This window comes from Tachysurus vachellii, chromosome 12 (genome assembly GCF_030014155.1).
Source record: "Tachysurus vachellii isolate PV-2020 chromosome 12, HZAU_Pvac_v1, whole genome shotgun sequence".
In the NCBI taxonomy this organism is placed as follows: Eukaryota; Metazoa; Chordata; class Actinopteri; order Siluriformes; family Bagridae; genus Tachysurus; species Tachysurus vachellii.
The window spans coordinates 1,856,986-1,876,985 of NC_083471.1; the positions used below are offsets into that span (position 1 = coordinate 1,856,986).

General features: G+C 46.3%; 1 protein-coding gene across 1 annotated transcript in view; it reads left to right on the top strand.

Annotated features, from left to right (window-relative positions):
• Positions 1–20,000, top strand: part of LOC132855059 (protein eva-1 homolog C) — a 38,029-nt gene that overhangs the window by 12,171 nt on the left and 5,858 nt on the right. The window contains exons 2-5 of the mRNA XM_060883776.1: positions 1,690–1,907; positions 2,419–2,542; positions 2,678–2,830; positions 6,273–6,416. Coding sequence (XP_060739759.1) covers positions 1,690–1,907; positions 2,419–2,542; positions 2,678–2,830; positions 6,273–6,416 — 639 coding nt within the window. The remainder of the gene's footprint in view (positions 1–1,689; positions 1,908–2,418; positions 2,543–2,677; positions 2,831–6,272; positions 6,417–20,000) is intronic.

The following is a 20,000-nucleotide window of genomic DNA, read 5'->3' on the forward strand; positions in this document are numbered from 1 at the left end:
AACATATGCGGTGATGAGGACGAGGAGGGCACATACACACCCGATGATGAGGACGAGGAGGGCACTAACACGCAGTGCTGAGGTTGAGGAGGGCACTAATACACACACTGTGATGAGGACGAGGAGGGCACTAACACACGCGGTGATGAGGACGAGGAGGGCACTAACACACGCGGTGATGAGGACGAGGAGGGCACTAACACACGCGGTGATGAGGACGAGGAGGGCACTAACACACGCGGTGATGAGGACGAGGAGGGCACTAACACACGCGGTGCTGAGGACGAGGAGGGCACTAACACACGCGGTGATGAGGACGAGGAGGGCACTAACACATGCAGTGCTGAGGACGAGGAGGGCACTAACACACGCGGTGCTGAGGAGGGCACTAACACACACGGTGATGAGGAGGGCACTAACACACACGGTGATGAGGAGGGCACTAACACACACGGTGATGAGGAGGGCACTAACACACACGGTGATGAGGAGGGCACTAACACACACGGTGATGAGGAGGGCACTAACACACACGGTGATGAGGAGGGCACTAACACACACGGTGATGAGGAGGGCACTAACACACGCGGTGCTGTTACAGGAATATGCTCCTCTACAGGATGAGGAGATGAAGCAGTCTCACTGTTGATTGTTTTCCTGTAGCTGCTCGTCCCTGAGCATTTTATTCCTCTTCCACCTCAGCAGTTTATCCTCAATTACAGTTTCATATTTATTATAAAGTCATTTTTATCCTTTTCTTATTTCAGATTTGTTTCTCTTTCATCTAATTTGCTCCTCTTCATCCTTTTCTGTCTTTTTTCTACCTCTCTCCTGTTAGGACTTATCCAAAAACAATAACTTTCCTCTACACACTTTCCTGATGGTGTGTGTGTGTGTGTGTGTGTGTGTGTGTGTGTGTGTGTGTGTGTGTGTGTGTGTGTTTGCTCCATTTAAGGTAAATTAGGTTTTAAATGAGATATGAGGATGATGCTATTGGTATGTTTGCCTTTCTCAGATGGGCCACACACACACACACACACACACACACACACACACACACACACACACACGCCCCGCATCCAGCCTGTTCAGACTTGCTCTCATTCTCTTTGGGTGTGTGTAAGAGAGAAAGGGAGAAAAACAGAGTAAGTGAGGGAGAGTGTGAGTGTGTGATGGTGTGTGTGTTGTGGCGGGGGGTGGGGGGTGGGGGGCTGTTGATTGAGGGACAGCATTATAAAGTCACACAGAAGCATTTAGTGGACAAACTCAGCCATCGCTTTGTCCTGCACAACTTCCTGCCGTGGATGGACGAACAATAACACTGTAAACACACACACTATCACTGAAATGTTACTCAGCTCAACATGTGTGTGTCATCAACAAACAGTGGAGGTGGAGTAGATCAAATTTCTCTCTCTGTTTGTCTGTCAGGCTCACTGACCTGTCTGTCCGTCTGTCTGTCTGTCTGTTTTATGTGTAGGAGAACGGATGGAGATAAGAGTGTTGACCAAACCAGGAAACTAATCCACATATAGGCAAAATGTCACAATATGAATGTGGTTAGCCATAAAGGTCAGAAACAAAAAGAATTATTAAACTGTGGGTTTAATAACAGGAAGTGAACTTGTGTGTGTGTCTGTGTGTGTGTGTGTGCCAGTCTTTAACCGTTGCCCTGCTCTCGTTTCCTAGGTTACCTGTTGCATGTGTTGCGTAACTACACAGACGAGGTGTGTGATGGTGAGCTCATGACTGTACGCTGCCCTCCAAGAACCACCATCACCGTCCAATCAGCTTTCTATGGCAGGAGAAGCTCCACCCACTCCTTGTTCTGCCCACCACTATACAGCATCAGTGGGCCACATCCACTGAGTGGGGTCACTTCGTGTCACCTGGCAACGGCTCTGCAGGTAACACAGACGTGTGTGTGTGTGTGTGTGATTTCTTTATATTTCTGGATATTGAGACATTTTTAATTCAATCCCAAAAACTTCAGTTTGACACAAATATAAACCTCATAACGTTTAAATCAACAACACTTTCATTCCATCTTTCTATCTGTTTCTATTTCTCCCACTTTTCTGTCTGTCTGTCTCTCTTTCTCTCTGTCTGTTCCTCATTCTGTCATTATCTATCTCTCTTTCCCTCGCTTTCTCTTTTTTGTCTCCCTTCTGTTTCCACATGTCTTTTTTTCTGTCTTGTCATTTGCATGTCCCCCCTTCTCTCTCTCTCTCTCTCTCTCTCTCTCTCACACACACACACACACACACACACACACACACACACACACTCTCTCTCTCTCTCTCTCTCTCTCTCTCTCTCTCTCTCTCTCTCTCTCTCTCTTTCTCTCACACTCTCGGTCTCTCTCTTTCTCACTCTCTCACTCTCTCTCACTCTCTCTCTCTCTCTCCCTTCCTGTAGAAGATGACAGATGAGTGTGAGAACAGGAGGAGTTGTGAAGTTTTGGTGAACAGTCGGTTGTTTGGAACAGATCCGTGTCCATCTATCAGCAAATCCCTCACTCTGCAGTACAAATGCAGACCTAGTGAGTCTCTCTCTCTCTCTCTCACTCACTCAGTCACACAGACACACACAATTTAGCATTATAAATTAATACTGTTAGATATACGTATTGTTTTGCATATTCTACAGAACTGTGTGTGTGTGTGTGTGTGTGTAGATGAGTATAAGAGTAAGGTGGTGTGTGAGGGGGAGAAGATGAGGGTGAGCTGTAAGACAGGGATGCAGATCGCCGTCTTCTCAGCCATGTTTGGACGTACGCAGGATGGGACACTGGAGTGTCCTCCACACCACCGGAGGGCGCCGTCTGTCGGTGAGTCACTCAGATAGAACACGTTCAGCTCCAGTAACTTCTCCTTAGTGACTGAAGTCATTTTTTTTAGCTTTATACAACCATCAGATCTTTTGGCACTTGAAGTTACACAAAAGCTGTTTAGACTTTACACATAAAACAAGTGACTTTCTGCGTATGAAGGATCACCAGACCTTAGACTCCATATTCCTTCCTGCGCTTCCACTTTTGTACTAGCTAGCTTGCTAATATGTGCTAATCTGACTGAAAGACACACACACGCGTGCACACACACACACGTGTGCGCACACGCATGCACACACACATGCGCACACACACACGTGCGCACGCACACACTTGCGCGCACACACACACACCTTCCTACCTGATGATATCAGACTTTAAGAAAAAGGATGTGTCTTTAACTTCTGGATCCAGAAGACAGATAGGTGTGTGTGTGTGTGTGTGTGTGTGTGTGTGTGTGTGTGTGTGTGTGTTTTATTAGAGAAACATTTCCATGTTCCTACTAAATGGACTTGTACTAACTTATAGCTGGTCTTGTAAAACTGTGTGTGTGAGTGTGAGTGTGAGAAAGGGACAGACAGACATACTGGGCCTCTTGCTTGACTAATCGCCATGACGACCGCACTCAAAGCCCAGGTTAATAGGGTCTCTGTCTGTCCCTCACTATACTTCCATCCACTGGGGGAAGAATTTATGCGTGACACCATTAGGTTAAAGTCCCTCGGGGGGTCTGGAGACAGGACGACTGTGTCTCTGTCCTGGGTAAGAGTTTAGACCGAACCACCACCATCACCAAGACTCCCCACCCCCCATCACAGCCGGCCATCAGTTTCCCCACACACACACACACACACACACACACACACAATGAGAAGCTTGGCCTTCAGACCATCCTGACTTCCTGACTGAAACACTCCATGGTGGCAGAACAAACCCTTTACACACACACACACCTCTGATGCTGAAGCTTGATGTTGGAAATAGTTTAATCAGTGAGAGAAAAATCTACACAAAGGTTTTGTCGCTGGTGCAGTGATGGCAGTGCAGTGCAGAGGAGGACATCATTAACACTCATCATTAACACTCATCATTAACACTCATCATTAACACACAGCAAGACTTTTTTTTTTCCTGACACTCCATTAATCCACTCTGTTTACTAACACTCCCTGTGTGACCTTTAACCTTTAACACTCGCGGTTGTTCATCTCATGGTGACGACGTGTGTTTGGTCTTTTAGATCTCTCTATCTCTCTCTCTCTCTCTTTCACTCTCTCTGTCTCTCTCTCTTTCTCTCCGTCTCTCTCTCTGTCTCTGTCTCTGTCTCTCTTTCTCTCTCTCGCTCTCTTTCTCTCTCTGTCTCACTCTCTGTCTCGCTCTTTCTCTCTCTGTTTCGCTCTCTCTCTCGCTCTCGCTCCCCCCCCGCCACATCCATTTTTTTCCCTTATAAAAATGTATAAAATTAATAATAAATTAGTCTGTATAAAAACTATAAATATATTTAAAAAAAAATCTTATGCTTTAACCTTCAGAGTTAAAGCATTAATTATGTTTCTGAATGGTTCCCTTTTAATTCAGCAAAATAAATAGACCTTGTGAAAGAAAAAAAAATCTAACATCCTTTCATCATTTTGTTACTGAACATTTAAGAAGCATTTCTAAAAATCCTCTGTCCTGCTTTTGCCTTTGTCACGTCTTGCCCAATAAAACTAAACCTTTTCCCCATGACGTTATTGAATAGAGTATTTTTGACAAATTGTTAGCTTGTAATAGCTTGTTAATTACATTGTTTTAACTAGAAGCTAAATGCTAATCTCTTCCTAGTTACTCAGCACCGCTAGCATCTCACTCTGGGATGATTCTCTGGTCTGCGGTTTAATTGTGAATTCCTGCCTCGGATTAAATGAAGAGAAAGAAAACGGTGAAATGGGACACAGCCGTCGGTAGGTTTGGATTTCGGCCGCTGTGTCCGTCTCGTGTTCAGATGTGTGTTAAGTCCATTTGTGAACACGATAAGCACTTAGCGATGACGGATGAGCGGTTCATCAGTCACACTGACACGCTAAGGTTCCCGTCCTGAGGGAGATCAAACGTCTCAAAGACAAAGCACATGTCTGTCAGGGGGACGTCTGAACACGCAGAGAGGAACCACACACACACACACACACACACACACACACACACACATTCTTTATATTCATCTGTGTGAAAGAGCTTTTGAATAATTTTACCTCAGAGGCGCTCAGAAATGTGAATGGTTTCTCTAATTCTACAAAATATTTGAAATATTCCTAAACCTCAGTAAAGATGGTTAACGTGGTGTTGAGTTATCTGGCTACGTTTCCTCTTGTGGTGTTCGGTAGCCTACTGTGCTAAGGCTCCTACACCTGACTCGTTATTTGTAAACGTAGGGGTTGAATTTTCTGCCTTGGTATTTTAAAGAAACAGTTACAGAGTGATGCTAGTTAGCAGAGGTTATTTATCTACTAGCCTGAAGTTTAGCTAGATTAGCTAGTTTGCTGAAAAATGAAGAAAGTTTCTGTGCGTGTGAGTGTACGTGAGTGTACGTGAGCATGTGAGTGGGTGCGTGAGTGTACATGAGCATGTGAGTGTACATGAGCATGTGAGTGTACATGAGCATGTGAGTGTACGTGTGAGTGTATGTGAGTGGGCGCGTGAGCGTACGTGAGCGTGTGAGTGTATGTGAGCATGTGAGTGGGCGCATGAGTGTACGTGTGAGTGTACGTGAGCATGTGAAAGGGTGCGTGAGTGTACATGAGCATGTGAGTGGGCACGTGAGTGTACGTGTGAGTGTACGTGAGCGTGTGAGTGTACGTGAGCATGTGAGTGTACGTGTGAGTGTACGTGAGCATGTGAGTGGGCGCGTGAGTGTACGTGAGCATGTGAGTTGGCACGTGAGTGTACATGTGAGTGTACTTGAGCATGTGAGTGTATGTGTGAGTGTACGTGAGCGTGAGAGTGTACGTGAGCGTGAGAGTGTACGTGAGCGTGAGAGTGTACGTGAGCGTGAGAGTGTACGTGAGCGTGAGAGTGTACGTGAGCGTGAGAGTGTACGTGAGCGTGAGAGTGTACGTGAGTGTACGTGAGCGTGAGAGTGTACGTGAGCGTGAGAGTGTACGTGAGCGTGAGAGTGTACGTGAGCGTGAGAGTGTACGTGAGCGTGAGAGTGTACGTGAGCGTGTGAGTGTACGTGAGCGTGTGAGTGTATGTGTTTCTCTCTGTGACTTTCTAGCTTTTTGTTGTATCCTGCAGCCTCAGTAGTGTGTTATTAACATCTGTGTTAAGCTCCTTTACTGTCACAATGAGCAGAAATGTTCTTTACATACAGATGTCACTGCTGCAGGTTTGGCGCCTGGTAACGAGGCCAAAATGTCGGAAAATATGAAAAACATTTTTTTTCTTTGTCCTGTTTTTCCAGACTGTCATTCAGAAGGGGCCCTGCAGGTGATGACATCACGTTGCCAGGGGAAACGCACGTGTGTGGTTCGAGCCTCTGCACAGGAGTTTGGGGACCCCTGTTACGCCGGGACTCGCAAATACCTCAGTGTTATATACACCTGTGGTGGGTACACACACACACACACACACACACACACACACACACACACACACACACACACACACACCCCAGAACCAGGGTACATCCATCCAGTTCTTTTACCTTATTGTCATAACTCCTGGGGTTCTGCCAGACTGCATCTCTGTACTACACGGTAACTCACCATGCTATGTAGTGAGCCTTGTGTAGATTGGGACGCAGCCCTGGGTTTGAGTTTAAAAGTGTTGGCTTGTAGCTGGAGCGGAATGTACTTAAGGACAGCCGCCATGTCGGTGTTTTGGCCACCAGAGGGCGCTAAACACTCACTACTAAACCGAAGGAAGCACAGATTCTGTGTAAAAGGAAAAAATATTGCTATCTTTAAAAAAACCAGTCTCTCAGTTTTTAATCCACAATGTGTTTTATTTTTCAGCCCTCTGTAAATTCTGAATTTATTTTTACACGAATTTGACTGATGTGGATCATTAGTAATGTTTTTTTGACCCAATCTGCACAAGGCTCACTAAACAGCATAGTGAGTTACTGTATACACACATGTGGCTCTACGATTACAGAGTTGTGAAAATCATCCATCAGTGGGTACGATGTCCTTTATATTGTCTGACTTTCAGAAAGAAATTTTCGGTTTTAAATTTGGTGCTTTTTTTTTTTTTTAAAAGAGGCAGTTTATCAGTACTGAAACTTCTAGAATGACTTGTTGTATAGCAACACACACCACTCCAACATGATTACATATTAACTCTCACTCACTCATCTTCTACCGCTTATCCGAACTACCTCGGGTCACGGGGAGCCTGTGCTCAGGCGTCATCGGGCATCAAGGCAGGATACACCCTGGACGGAGTGCCAACCCATCACAGGGCACACACACACACACACACTCATTCACACACGCAATCACACACTATGGACAATTTTCCAGAGATGCCAATCAACCTACCATGCATGTCTTTGGACTGGGGGAGGAAACCGGAGTACCCGGAGGAAACCCCCGAGGCACGGGGAGAACATGCAAACTCCACACACACAAGGTGGAGGTGGGAATCGAACCCCCAACCCTGGGGCCACCGTGCCCCCCTACATGTTAACTGTGATTACATGTGTATATAATCCTAAGCTATATCTGAAAGGGGGTGCGGCCTCTGGGAAAAGGGGGTGCGGCCTCTGGGAAAAGGGGGTGCGGCCTCTGGGAAAAGGGGGTGCGGCCTCTGGGAAAAGGGGGTGCGGCCTCTGGGAAAAGGGGGTGCGGCCTCTGGGAAAAGGGGGTGCGGCCGCTGGGGAAAGGGGGTGCGGCCGCTGGGGAAAGGGGGTGCGGCCGCTGGGGAAAGGGGGTGCGGCCGCTGGGAAAAGGGGGTGCGGCCGCTGGGAAAAGGGGGTGCGGCCGCTGGGAAAAGGGGGTGCGGCCGCTGGGAAAAGGGGGTGCGGCCGCTGGGAAAAGGGGGTGCGGCCTCTGGGAAAAGGGGGTGCGGCTTGCTACTCTTTAAAATCTGATCTGTTTTATAAACTTTGTTTTTTAACGCCATGTACACTTATCTGACACTAAGTGTGTTTCCATTACTCAGCCGCAAACGTGCACAACCCTATCGTGCTGGGTATCTAAGATGTGCGTGTGTGTGTGTGTTTGTTTTCAGACCTAAATTTTTTCAGTGCAGTGCTTATTCATCCTCCTACTGGAAACTTAATTAGAATTAACATCCAACATGCTGATACAGTGCTCTGTGTGTGTGTGTGTGTGTGTGTGTGTGTGTGTGTGTGTGTCTGTCTGCGTCTGGGCCTTGGCCTGAGTAAACCTATCTTTTTGATCCAGTTCCATCAGCCTCCTACACTATAACGTTTGTCTGTGTGTGTAGATAAATGTGACTCACATCCTCTTATGTCATTTATTATTATAGTGATCACACACACACAGCTCAGACATCAGGAATGGGATTTATCTGTCTAAAAAAATACTCTGATGTTAGTGTGTGCTTTGAAATGTTGTAAAGGAAGAGTGAGAGAGAGAGAGAGAGAGAGAGAGAGAGAGAGAGGTGGGTGTGGGTGTGTGTGTGTGTGTGTGTGCTCAAGACCGACAAAGAGGCTTCCTTATACTGTGTGCTCATGTGTGTCTGTCTACAGATGTGCACTTGTGTGTTCCGTGTATGTGCACCTGTGTGTGTGTGTGTGTGTGTGTGTGAGAGAGAAAGAGGTCATGCTTCAGATCCACTGAATGATCTGTCGGTTTCTAAGGTGACAGATTTTCACTCAGGCCTGACCAAGATTTCCAGTCAGCCTGTCTTATCTTCATGTTTCCTTCCTGTGTGTGTGTGTGTGTGTGTGTGTGTGTGTGTGTGAGAGAGCAAGCGATACCCACTAACATGTGTGTTACAGTGAAGTGTGTGTGGTGTAAAGTTTTGTCCTTGTAGCCCTATATAAAGTACACAGAAGAGCAAAATACCATTCTCCTAGTGTGTGTGTGTGTGTGTGTGTGTGTGTGTGTGTGTGTGAGTGAAGCAGGGGAATGTATGGCTCCCTCCTGCATGTTTCCAGTGTAATCCAAACCGCATGGGTACGCTACAGAAAAAGAGGGAATAAGGGAGTCATGTGACCTGCTGACTAAACAGAGACAGAGAGAGTGTGTGTGTGTGTGTGTGCGTGTGTGTGTCTTCTCTGACAGACAGAGAGACAGGTTTGGTTTGTTGGTAAAAGGCTGCATGCCATTGTCCTTAAAAGGCAGTGAATTTAATTAGGACTGGAGCTCCCTCACTTTATGTTCTCTACAAACACACACACACACACACACACACGCACGGTAATGTACTATCTATGAGAATTTTCATCTATGTGGTCATTAGTTAGGAGGCCACTGCTAACATGAGTGGACCAATAAGAGGACAGTGATCCAGTGTGTGAGCCAATAGGAGATGGTTATAATAATGATAGTAAACGTTAGTGATCTACACATTAATGAGAGACGTCCTGTAAAACACACACACACACACACACACACACATTAATGAGAGATGTCCTGTAAAACACACACACTAATGAGAGACGTCCTGTAAAACACACACACACACATTAATGAGAGACGTCCTGTAAAACACACACACATTAATGAGAGACGTCCTGTAAAACACACACACACACACACACACATTAATGAGAGAAATCAAACACAAACCTGTTTTCTCTTCAGTATCCTCTGTGACATCCTGTAAAACACACACACACACACACACACACACACACACACATTAATGAACCATCTTCTCGCATCTTGCTCTGCTATAATGTCTCTAGAGTTCAGAGTTCACGTATGTGGTTGTTATAGTAACAGAGTGGGCCTCCCAGAGTTCAGGAAAAATCTCTTTTCTCATTTCTTTCTCTTTTTCTTTGTGTCTTTCTTTCTTTTCCTTTTCCTTCTAGTGTTTTTATTTGTATTCTCTGTTTTAGTTCTTCATTCTTTCTCCTTTCTGTTTTCTTTTTCTTTCCCTTTTCTCCGATCATTTTTCCCTCTTTGACTGTTTCTTTCTCTCACTTTTTAATTTTTTTCTCTTTTATGTCTCTCTCTCTCTCTCTCTCTCTCTCTCTCTCCAAATCATTCTGAGTCACTGAGTTAAAAAAAAAAAAAAAAAGAGGAGGGGGAAAAAAGCAAAACATGACCACAGAGAGAGAGAGAGAATCTGCATTATCAGCTGAATGAAACGATCACATCACTTCCTGTTTATTCTTTTCCTCTTCACTACACCCCCCCAAACCACACACACACACACACACACACACACACACGTGTGTGCTTTAAGTTCACACCCCCTTTCTCCCGCCCTGCTCTACCTCTCTGGTTGGCTGTAGTGTGTGTGTGTGTGTGTGTAAAGTGGTCAGTCCTGCTCACGCTCTTGTTCACTTCAGAGCCAGAAAAGAAAGATCGTGTGAGGAGAGGAACGAGGGAAAAACTGGGGAAGAAAATCTGAAGGGGGAGAAGTGAAGTGATTTAGGAGAAAAGGGGGAAAGAGCGAGAGAGAGCGAGAGAGAGAGAGAGAGCGAGAGAGAGAGAGAGAGAGAGAGGAGCACACAGCCTGGTTATTTAACAAAAAGCAGAGAGAGAGAGAGAGAGAGAGAGTTGGAGTTTCTCTTCTACTGCTGCGTAGAGTTTTTACCTTCTTAAAGAGACATCCCTCTGTTTTGTTTTTTTTTTTTCTTTCTCTTAAGTCATCCATCTATCATTCGTTCTCATAGGAGACCTTAGCAAAGTTTGTGTGGGGGTTTTAAACACACACATACACGCGCACACACACACACAAGTGGAGGCTGTAATGAGCAAAGGAAAAGCCATGGAGAAGAAGAAAACAACCGAGGCAGAGAGACAGTGAAAGAGTGGAGCAACATGTGTGTGTAAGTGCAGATTTACTGTTGGTTTTGTGTGTGTGTGTGTGTGTGTGTGGGTGTGGGAGAAAGAGAGAGATTTCATTCATACACACTGTGACTAGAGATCAGAATTCAGTGTGTGTTTGTGTTGAAGTAAAGTAACGTGTAGGATTTGAATATGTTTGAATATTAATGAGTCTGTAACATCGTACAGTAACTGAACTGTGAACAGCATTAGTTTGACTCTCGGACGATGTCTGTAACCAGGAGAGAGTTACCTGGTCAGGTGCCCTGAGTGGGAGGGGCTGAGTGTCCTGTCAGTCACAGCGTTTTAACCAATCACAGCTGTCTGGGAGCTCATGTATGTGGAAGAGTGCGGATGGATGTCTGCTCCGAGTGTGTATCTGCGCTAGCGTTAACTGTCGTGAGAAAAGAGGCAGGAGAAAACCGAGAGGCACAAAAACACACATTATTTTATCAGAATCATTAAAGGGGCAATATGTAATATTTCAGGCCCACTACTGCCTGTGAATGGAATTAAACTAAAAACATTTACAAGCCTGTTACTTTAAAAAATAACTTTTTTCTGTGTGTGTGTGTGTGTGTGTGTGTGTGTGTGTGTGTGTGTGTGTGTGTGTGTGTGTGTGCACGCCAACTGAGTTGTCTTGTAAGTAACAGCTCTGATCTGGTTAGAGGGCCAGAAAAACTTCACATGCTTCATTATCTCTGAATCACAGCTTTTTAAAAAAGGGAAAAATAAATAATTAAAGTAGCCATAAATGACCTGATGTTATTACAGACTTGTGATTAGTGTGTGTGTGTGTGTGTGTGTGTGTGTGAGTGAGAGAGGTTTGTAATGTGACTCCACATGTCTGTGCGTCAGCTTTTGTCTTTATAACTGTAACTGTGAGTCAAGGGGGGAAAAATACTTTGGTGTGTTGCTTAGCATTTAGCCTCAAATCTGTATGTCACACACCGATTGAGTGTGATTCAGCTGTGTGTGTGTGTGTGTCCACTGTTAACACTGGAGCAACAGGAAGAAGTGCTAGCCTCTAGCGTTTAGCGGTTAGCATTTAACCACAACAGACTTTTTGTTCATTGGCCGTGACCGTGTTCAGGTGGTGAAGCGGTGAGGATGAGGATGAGTCATAATATTCTGTGGTTTAGCCGTGTGCTCTTCCACACACACACACACACACACACACACACACATACACGAGCAGTAATGTTAAAGGATTGTGACGGACGTAAGTTTTGTTAATTCGATACTACTGGGATCATGTCACCAAGCAGAGTTGTAACCATGGCAACACGGTGTGTACTACAGATAGGATAGTGTAGAGCAGGTTAGCACGTGATTTATCGAGCTATTTCTCCTCAGCCAATCACCAGCCAGTGAGCTTTGTTTAGTATCGTATTTTAGATATTTTATTAAACAACTTTACAATAACTACTAGCTAACATCCAAACTAGCAAGATGCGTATCCTCAGCATCGCACTAGCTGGCTAGATTTATTTAATATATATTTGTTTGTTTAATAAGTCATTTTTTAAAAACTTGGTCATACTTTGTCCTCTGTGTAGCACTAACTCACTACCTTCAGTTTTATTTAATTTTTTATTTATTTATTTATTTATTTATTTATTTTAAGTATTCATGGTAGCTACATATTTATTTAGAGCAGCACCACAGCTAGCAGTTCCTCAGTGTGACGCTAACTGGCTCGCTTTCTTCACTTATATGGAGTCATTAGTTAGCTGTGATTGTTTTGCTAAAATTCTCCAGTTACAGTGCTGAACTGCAGCATTCTCTCTCTCTCTCTCTCTCTCTCTCTCTCTCTCTCTCTCTCTGTCTCTATCTCTGTCTGTCTCTCTCTCTCTCTGTCTCTGTGTGTGTGTGTCTCTCTCTCTGTCTGTCTCTCTGTCTCTGTGCCTCTCTCTCTGTCTGTCTCTCTCTCTCTCTCTCTCTCTCTCTCTCCCTCTCTGTCTGTTTCTCTCTCACTGTCTCTCTCTGCCTCTCTTTTCTTAACCCTAAATGACACTCAGTTCTCACACTTAACCAAAGTTCAGAATAAAGGAGAGGAACTTTGGTTAAGTGTGAGAACTGAGTGTCTTCTCTTTAACACCCCCATGTGTGTTTGTGTGTGTGTGTGTGTGTGTGTGTGTGTGTAAATATCTCTGGATGGAATCTTTAGGTGTTCTCAGTCCTCTAAATGCTCTTTATCCAAAGTGAGACTGAAACGTTGTGGAATTACAAGGTCTGTAACCATGGCAACACCGTTAGCTCTGTGGAACAGTTAGCTATGGGGTGTGTGGGGATGTAAACCCACATGTATACTGCATTATTTAGTGTTTATTAACACACTGGATGTGTTCTCCAGACTCTGCAGATGTAGTAGCAGCAGATCGTCACTGAAACATCATCTCTGTCAGATTGGGACATGGGAGAGATCTTCTGAACCATAAGGAGGACGAGGGAATTACCAGAAGGTTCATTTTTCAGCTGTGAAGAGAGAGAATGCTCTCCTGATGCTCTTGGTCTCTCCTGTCCCGACCTGCCACTGTATTGTTCCCAAAAAAACACAAATTCTTTTATTAATACTTCCTGTTTACACCCTCGCAAAGATCGGCAGCCTGTGAATAGCTGCTGCACACAGACGGCGAGAGCGATTCGGGAACGTCGGACTCGTCTCGCACAAGCCTTCAGGCTACAGCACTTTTATAATAATAATAATAATAATAATGTTTTGTTTACTGACCGCTTTCCTTAAAGCCACAGAGTAAAGCATTTAACAAAGAGAACACACACACACACACACATGCTGTGTAAGCTCAGTTAGTCAAAGCAAAGGATGTTCATGCGGTGGAAAATAGACGGAGAGGGAAGAAAAAGGGGGTCAGATGAAGGGAGAAAAAAGTCGTGCTGCAGGCTACAGTACTTTATAAAGTCAAACTGAAACCACCACAGGAATTTACACCACAGACACGAAACCACACTAAATCACTGTGTGTGAGTACTGTGTGTGTGTGTGTGAGTACTGTGTGTGATTACTGTGTGTGCGCATACTGTGTGTGAGTACTGTGTGTGTGTGTGTGTGTGTGTGAGTACTGTTTGTGTGTGTGTGTGAGTACTGTGTGTGATTACTGTGTGTGCGCATACTGTGTGTGAGTACTGTGTGTGTCTGCGCGTACTGTGTGTGTGTGTCTGCGCGTACTGTGTGTGTGTCTCTGCGCGTACTGTGTGTGTGTCTCTGCGCGTACTGTGTGTGTGTGTGTCTGCGCGTACTGTGTGTGTGTCTGCGCGTACTGTGTGTGTGTCTGCGCGTACTGTGTGTGTGTGTGTCTGCGCGTACTGTGTGTGTGTGTCTGCGCGTACTGTGTGTGTGTGTCTGCGTGTACTGTGTGTGTGTGTCTGCGCGTACTGTGTGTGTGTCTGCGCGTACTGTGTGTGTGTCTGCGCGTACTGTGTGTGTGTCTGCGCGTACTGTGTGTGTGTGTCTGCGCGTACTGTGTGTGTGTGTCTGCGCGTACTGTGTGTGTGTGTCTGCGCGTACTGTGTGTGTGTGTGTCTGCGCGTACTGTGTGTGTGTGTCTGCGCGTACTGTGTGTGTGTGTCTGCGCGTACTGTGTGTGTGTCTGCGCGTACTGTGTGTGTGTGTGTCTGCGCGTACTGTGTGTGTGTGTGTCTGCGCGTACTGTGTGTGTGTGTCTGCGCGTACTGTGTGTGTGTGTGTCTGCGCGTACTGTGTGTGTGTGTCTGCGCGTACTGTGTGTGTGTGTCTGCGCGTACTGTGTGTGTGTGTGTCTGCGCGTACTGTGTGTGTGTGTCTGCGCGTACTGTGTGTGTGTGTCTGCGCGTACTGTGTGTGTGTGTCTGCGCGTACTGTGTGTGTGTGTCTGCGCGTACTGTGTGTTTGTGTGTGTCTGCGCGTACTGTGTGTGTGTGTGTGTGTCTGCGCGTACTGTGTTCGTGAGTCTGCGCGTGTACTGTGTGTTTGTGTGTGTCTGCGCGTGTACTGTGTGCGTGAGTCTGCGCGTACCGTGCGTGTGTCTGCGCGTACCGTGCGTGTGTCTGCGCGTACCGTGCGTGTGTCTGCGCGTACCGTGCGTGTGTCTGCGCGTACCGTGCGTGTGTCTGCGCGTACCGTGTGTGTGTGTCTGCGCGCACGTACTGTGTGTGTGTGCGCGTAGTGTGTGTGTGTGTGTGCGCGTACTGTGTGTGTGTGTGTACATTTACATCATTTAGCAGACACTCTTATCCAGAGCGACTTACATTTTTATCTCATTTTTATACAACTGAGCAATTGAGGGTTAAGGGCCTTGCTCAGGGGCCCAGCAGTGGCAGCTTGATCAGTAGCCCAACACCTTAACCATTAGTCTACCACATCCCTATGTGTGTTTGTGTGCACGTACTGTGTGTGTGTGTGCGCGCGTACTGTGTGTGTGTGTGCGCATACTCTGTGCGTGTGTGTCTTATTCTTATGTGTCTTATTATTGTGTGTGTGTGTGTGTGTGTGTATATGTATATTTTTTTTAATGATTCAGCAGTGTGAAATTTTAGACTTGCAGGAACGTGTCTTTGTCAGGTGAGATTAGGAGAGTGACGTGAAAACGTGTGTGTGTGTGACTGAGAGAGGAAAAGCAGATGAGGGGTTTGGGCTTGTAACATGTGGAGCTTTTTATATTGGCTGTTGAAGTTAATTTGTCAGGATAGAAAGAGGATTTGCTGGAGGGAAGGCAGTGTACTGTCCCTCTCACACACACACACACACACACACACACACACACGCGCATCAGGCTCATAAACAGATCCACATTGACTGCGTGCACACTGTAGAATTCAGATTGCACATGAACTCGACATGTGATGCAGCGCATTAAACCACAGAGAGCAATTAAACATAAATCTTATTACAGAAGTGCCACAGCAGGAGACGGGGGGAAGCAGAAGAAAAGACGGCGGGCGGGTGGGCCGAGAGGGAGGGAGGGAGGGAGGGAGGAAGGTAGAGAGGGGAAGCGGCTGTTTCAGTTTTACTGTAGACACATGGTTTGTGTTTGGCGTTTCACTCGTTCAGCCTCCTCTCGCTTTTCATTTCTTTCTTTCTTTCTTTTTTTTTTTAAATTAGCAGTCGCCTCCTAATTACACGTACGTGTTTACAGCTTGGATTTTGTTTGCAATAAGCCGTTTAATTGGCACCGAGGTTTTCTAGGGACGAGGTTTTAATTATTTTGCTCAGGCTCTGAGATGAATAAACAAAACGGTTCAGGGACAGTAGAGGCGTAGCGCATGGGGCGTAAAGTAGAGGCGTAGCGCATGGGGCGTAAAGTAGAGGCGTATCGCATGGGGCGTAAAGTAGAGGCGTAGTGCATGGGGAGTAAAGTAGAGGCGTAGCGCATGGGGCGTAAAGTAGAGGCGTAGCGCATGGGGCGTAAAGTAGAGGCGTAGCGCATGGGGCGTAAAGTAGAGGCGTAGCGCATGGGGCGTAAAGTAGAGGCGTAGTGCATGGGGAGTAAAGTAGAGGCGTAGCGCATGGGGCGTAAAGTAGAGGCGTAGCGCATGGGGCGTAAAGTAGAGGCGTAGCGCATGGGGCGTAAAGTAGAGGCGTAGCGCATGGGGCGTAAAGTAGAGGCGTAGCGCATGGGGCGTAAAGTAGAGGCGTAGCGCATGGGGCGTAAAGTAGAGGCGTAGCGCATGGGGCGTAAAGTAGAGGCGTAGCGCATGGGGCGTAAAGTAGAGGCGTAGCGCATGGGGCGTAAAGTAGAGGCGTAGCGCATGGGGCGTAAAGTAGAGGCGTAGCGCATGGGGCGTAAAGTAGAGGCGTAGCGCATGGGGCGTAAAGTAGAGGCGTCGCGCATGGGGCGTAAAGTAGAGGCGTAGCGCATGGGGCGTAGCGTAGCGGCGTAGCGCATGGGGTGTAGCGTAGCGGCTTCACTGGCAGACTTAAGGGGCGAGAAGCAGCGATCTCTAAATAAAGAAAAAATCTAAACAGATAATAAATGGAAGAGTAAACAGGATTTCCTGCCTCAGCTCTGCGTTACCAGGTTTTCTCTTCTCCTGGATGGACACGGAATGTTCCAGATGTTTTTAACGGCAGCAGTAGAAGCAGATCCGATCGAGCGCTCCTTCTCATACAGGTGCCAAAAGTTTTGAACAGCCATCTGTAATTTATGCTGATGGCATGGAAATGTGAATATAAGCATATCTCCTAAGGGCTTCGTTTAATTCAGTAGAGTCGGGTTGCCAGATGTTAGAGCAGAAATCCACCCTGAACAGCTTGCGTGTTAATATTCATGAATATTCATGAAAAGTCCAGAGATTACAGCAACATGTCTGACTTAAACACAGGATTTAATATCGTTAATATGAACTGTTTTAAACTCCTAACTGCGCTATTAATGATCGCATCATCCTGGGACACGCCCTGGGACACGCCCTGGGACACGCCCTGGGACACGCCCTGGGACACGCCCTGGGACACGCCCTGGGACACGCCCTGGGACACGCCCACTAACCTCTACCAGGAAAGGCAGAGCAGAAGCATGTCACTGTAAAGCTGTCTGTTTTTCAGCGTGGATTGTTCCTTTAAAACTGTCCTGACTTTGACACGATGTCATCAGATAGATTTCCTCCTTGGTCCAGTTCAGTGGCCATAAAAGGCTAAATTCTCCTCTAGCTTTTGTGTATTTTGGTCCAGTTTCCCATGTGAGATTTTGTGGTCATTCGAGGTCACGGTGCTCAGTGCTGCAGCGTGGAGCAGGAAGTGTGACGATTTCTACGGACACCACGAGACGTCCGAATGCCTCGTCATCCCTGATTCCGATTGGCTCTTCACTACAGGAGTCTATATATAAAGTGTATACACACACACACACACACACACACACACAGGCAGTTCAGACTTCTGACGTCAAACAAGTGATGGTCCTGGTCGAGTTTATTTATTTTTCTGAGACATTTTATCGTTTCCCAGCAGATCCCTCAGCAAATGTTGGACTCTCTCACAGCCTCTCTCTCGCTCTCTCTCTGTCTCTGTCTCTGTCTCTCTCTCTGTCTCTCTCTCGCTCTCTCTCTCTCTGTCTCTGTCTCTCTATCCTCCTTGCAGTTATTGTTCCTTCCTTTAACTCATGTTGATCAACTGTAATGTATGTAATGTATTCCATTTGGTGTCAGGTTTAGAGGTGTGTGTGTGTGTGTGTGTTTGTGTGTGTGTGTGACGCAGCTTGTTAACTTCCGTGCACTATGTACTCTAGCATCTAGTGTATAAATGTTAGAAGGGTCGTATCGCCTCAAATGGAACACTAACGTTTACCTGACAGTTAAACACTAACATAAGCCTAACAGGAAGTAGAATCCACGTCCCAGCTGAGAGCGAACGATGTTAAACGCACATAAAGCGACGTTGCTAGCTTTGGTATTTAGAATATTGTGAATTATTGTAATGCTGAACAATAAATTACACATCGTGGACCAATTCCAGACGCATCCGAGACGTCTCGTCGGCCATCTTGAAAACGTTTTCTCCTCCACAGTCTGTGCCTGTTAGCCCCGCCCTCTTTTCAGATGTAAGCATTGGGTTTTTCGGTTGAATCGGTGCATGAGTTTTAAGAACAGCGTGTGAGTACGCGAACTGAGACACAAGTCCGATTCCTCAGAGCTCACGGTGCTGGAAGAGATGTGAAGCTGGAATCAGGCAGGAATCCTGGAAATCCCTGGAGTGCATTCCTCCAGCCTTCCTGCAGCAATGGAGGCGTGCGTGGGGGTTCAGTGTGGGGGGGGTTTATTGTATACCTGGCGCTCTGATTGCGCTTTTTCCGACCGAGATCATGCGTCTGTTGTTCTCATTAGAAACAGGATCGGTCCCTCGACTCCGATAAACAAAAAAAGAGCTTGAAAGAGCAACGTTTAAGTTACGGTGCCTTCGTTCGCTTAGTGGAATTACCATAAATACAAGATGGGAGCGTATCACCAACCCTCTGAAGTCATAAACAGTGCAGGCAGAACTGAATGTTTCAGTGACGCCAGAGTTGTGAAAAATGGTGCTTGTCCTCCTCACAGGGTCGATTACATGGCAAGATGCTCTTGAATGTAGCCGTAGACCTCGAGCTGCATCATGGGAAAGAAGCGCTATTGTACAGCACAGCATCGTGTTGTTGTGTTGAGCTGGAGGAAGTGGGACATGTTGGACCAGGATGCAGTGGGAGAACCTGATGGCTCGGGCTGTGATTCAGCACTGATTCAGAACTTACAAACTGATACGGAGTTGATTACTTCAGCACAACAGTATGCAGTATTAGTGTCACAGCTGAAACCGCAGAGCTGCTGAATTCTGATTGGTCAGATGATGTTGATTCATTCTCTGTAACAGCGGTTCTGATAGCAGCAGCACAGGATTAGATCTTTGATGTGGAAGCGTGTATGGAGTCTCTGGCGTCGGCGTTCATGTGAATCATTATTTACACCAGCGCTTCACTGACACTGAGCTATTTATTGTCGGTTTGTTTTCTGCCTTCAAGAGTCAGACGGATAAACCGACGGAACGTCGAATCCGTGTCTCAGACACAGCTGTGTGAACGCGAGCAGGAGAAAGTACGTCTGCTTTCTATTTTAAACGGTGGGTCTAATATTAGCCGCGTTTAACGGTTGCAGCTGTAAGGACTCTTAGACAAGGCGCGTTCACGTCATCACACACCATCACAAACCACCTGCTCCCTGTTACCCCTCAGTAAAGCCCCGGACGAGTCGTCACATTACTCCACTGTCCCTCAGCTCGCGTGAGAGTGGCGTGCGTGCGTGCGTGTGATGGTATTATCTCCTACAGTGTTTGACAGCTGTTGTGCCCAAACTGAGAAACATTTCAGCCGCATGCTTTTCATTTTCAACCCCAACGTCCTTTATTATCTGTGACCTGAGACGTCGATTAGCTGGAACACTAACACTTCCTGAACACTTCCTGCAGGTCGTGCTGTTGTGGCACAAGAGACTGGCCGAGACCTCCGTCTTATTTGTTGGCATTTGTATTCAGAGTACATTTTATTTCCAGAGTTCTGAGCCAAATATTCCCAGGGCTTGAGTAACAGTCATACCCCTGTTTTACACACACACACACACACACACACACACACACCAATATTATATATCTGATAAACATCTGCTAAATCTCTCTGTAGAACGTCAGATAGCCATCAGTTTTTCAGGTGTTTTGCACAACTCTGATATGGAGAATCTCTTCACGGAGTCGCCTC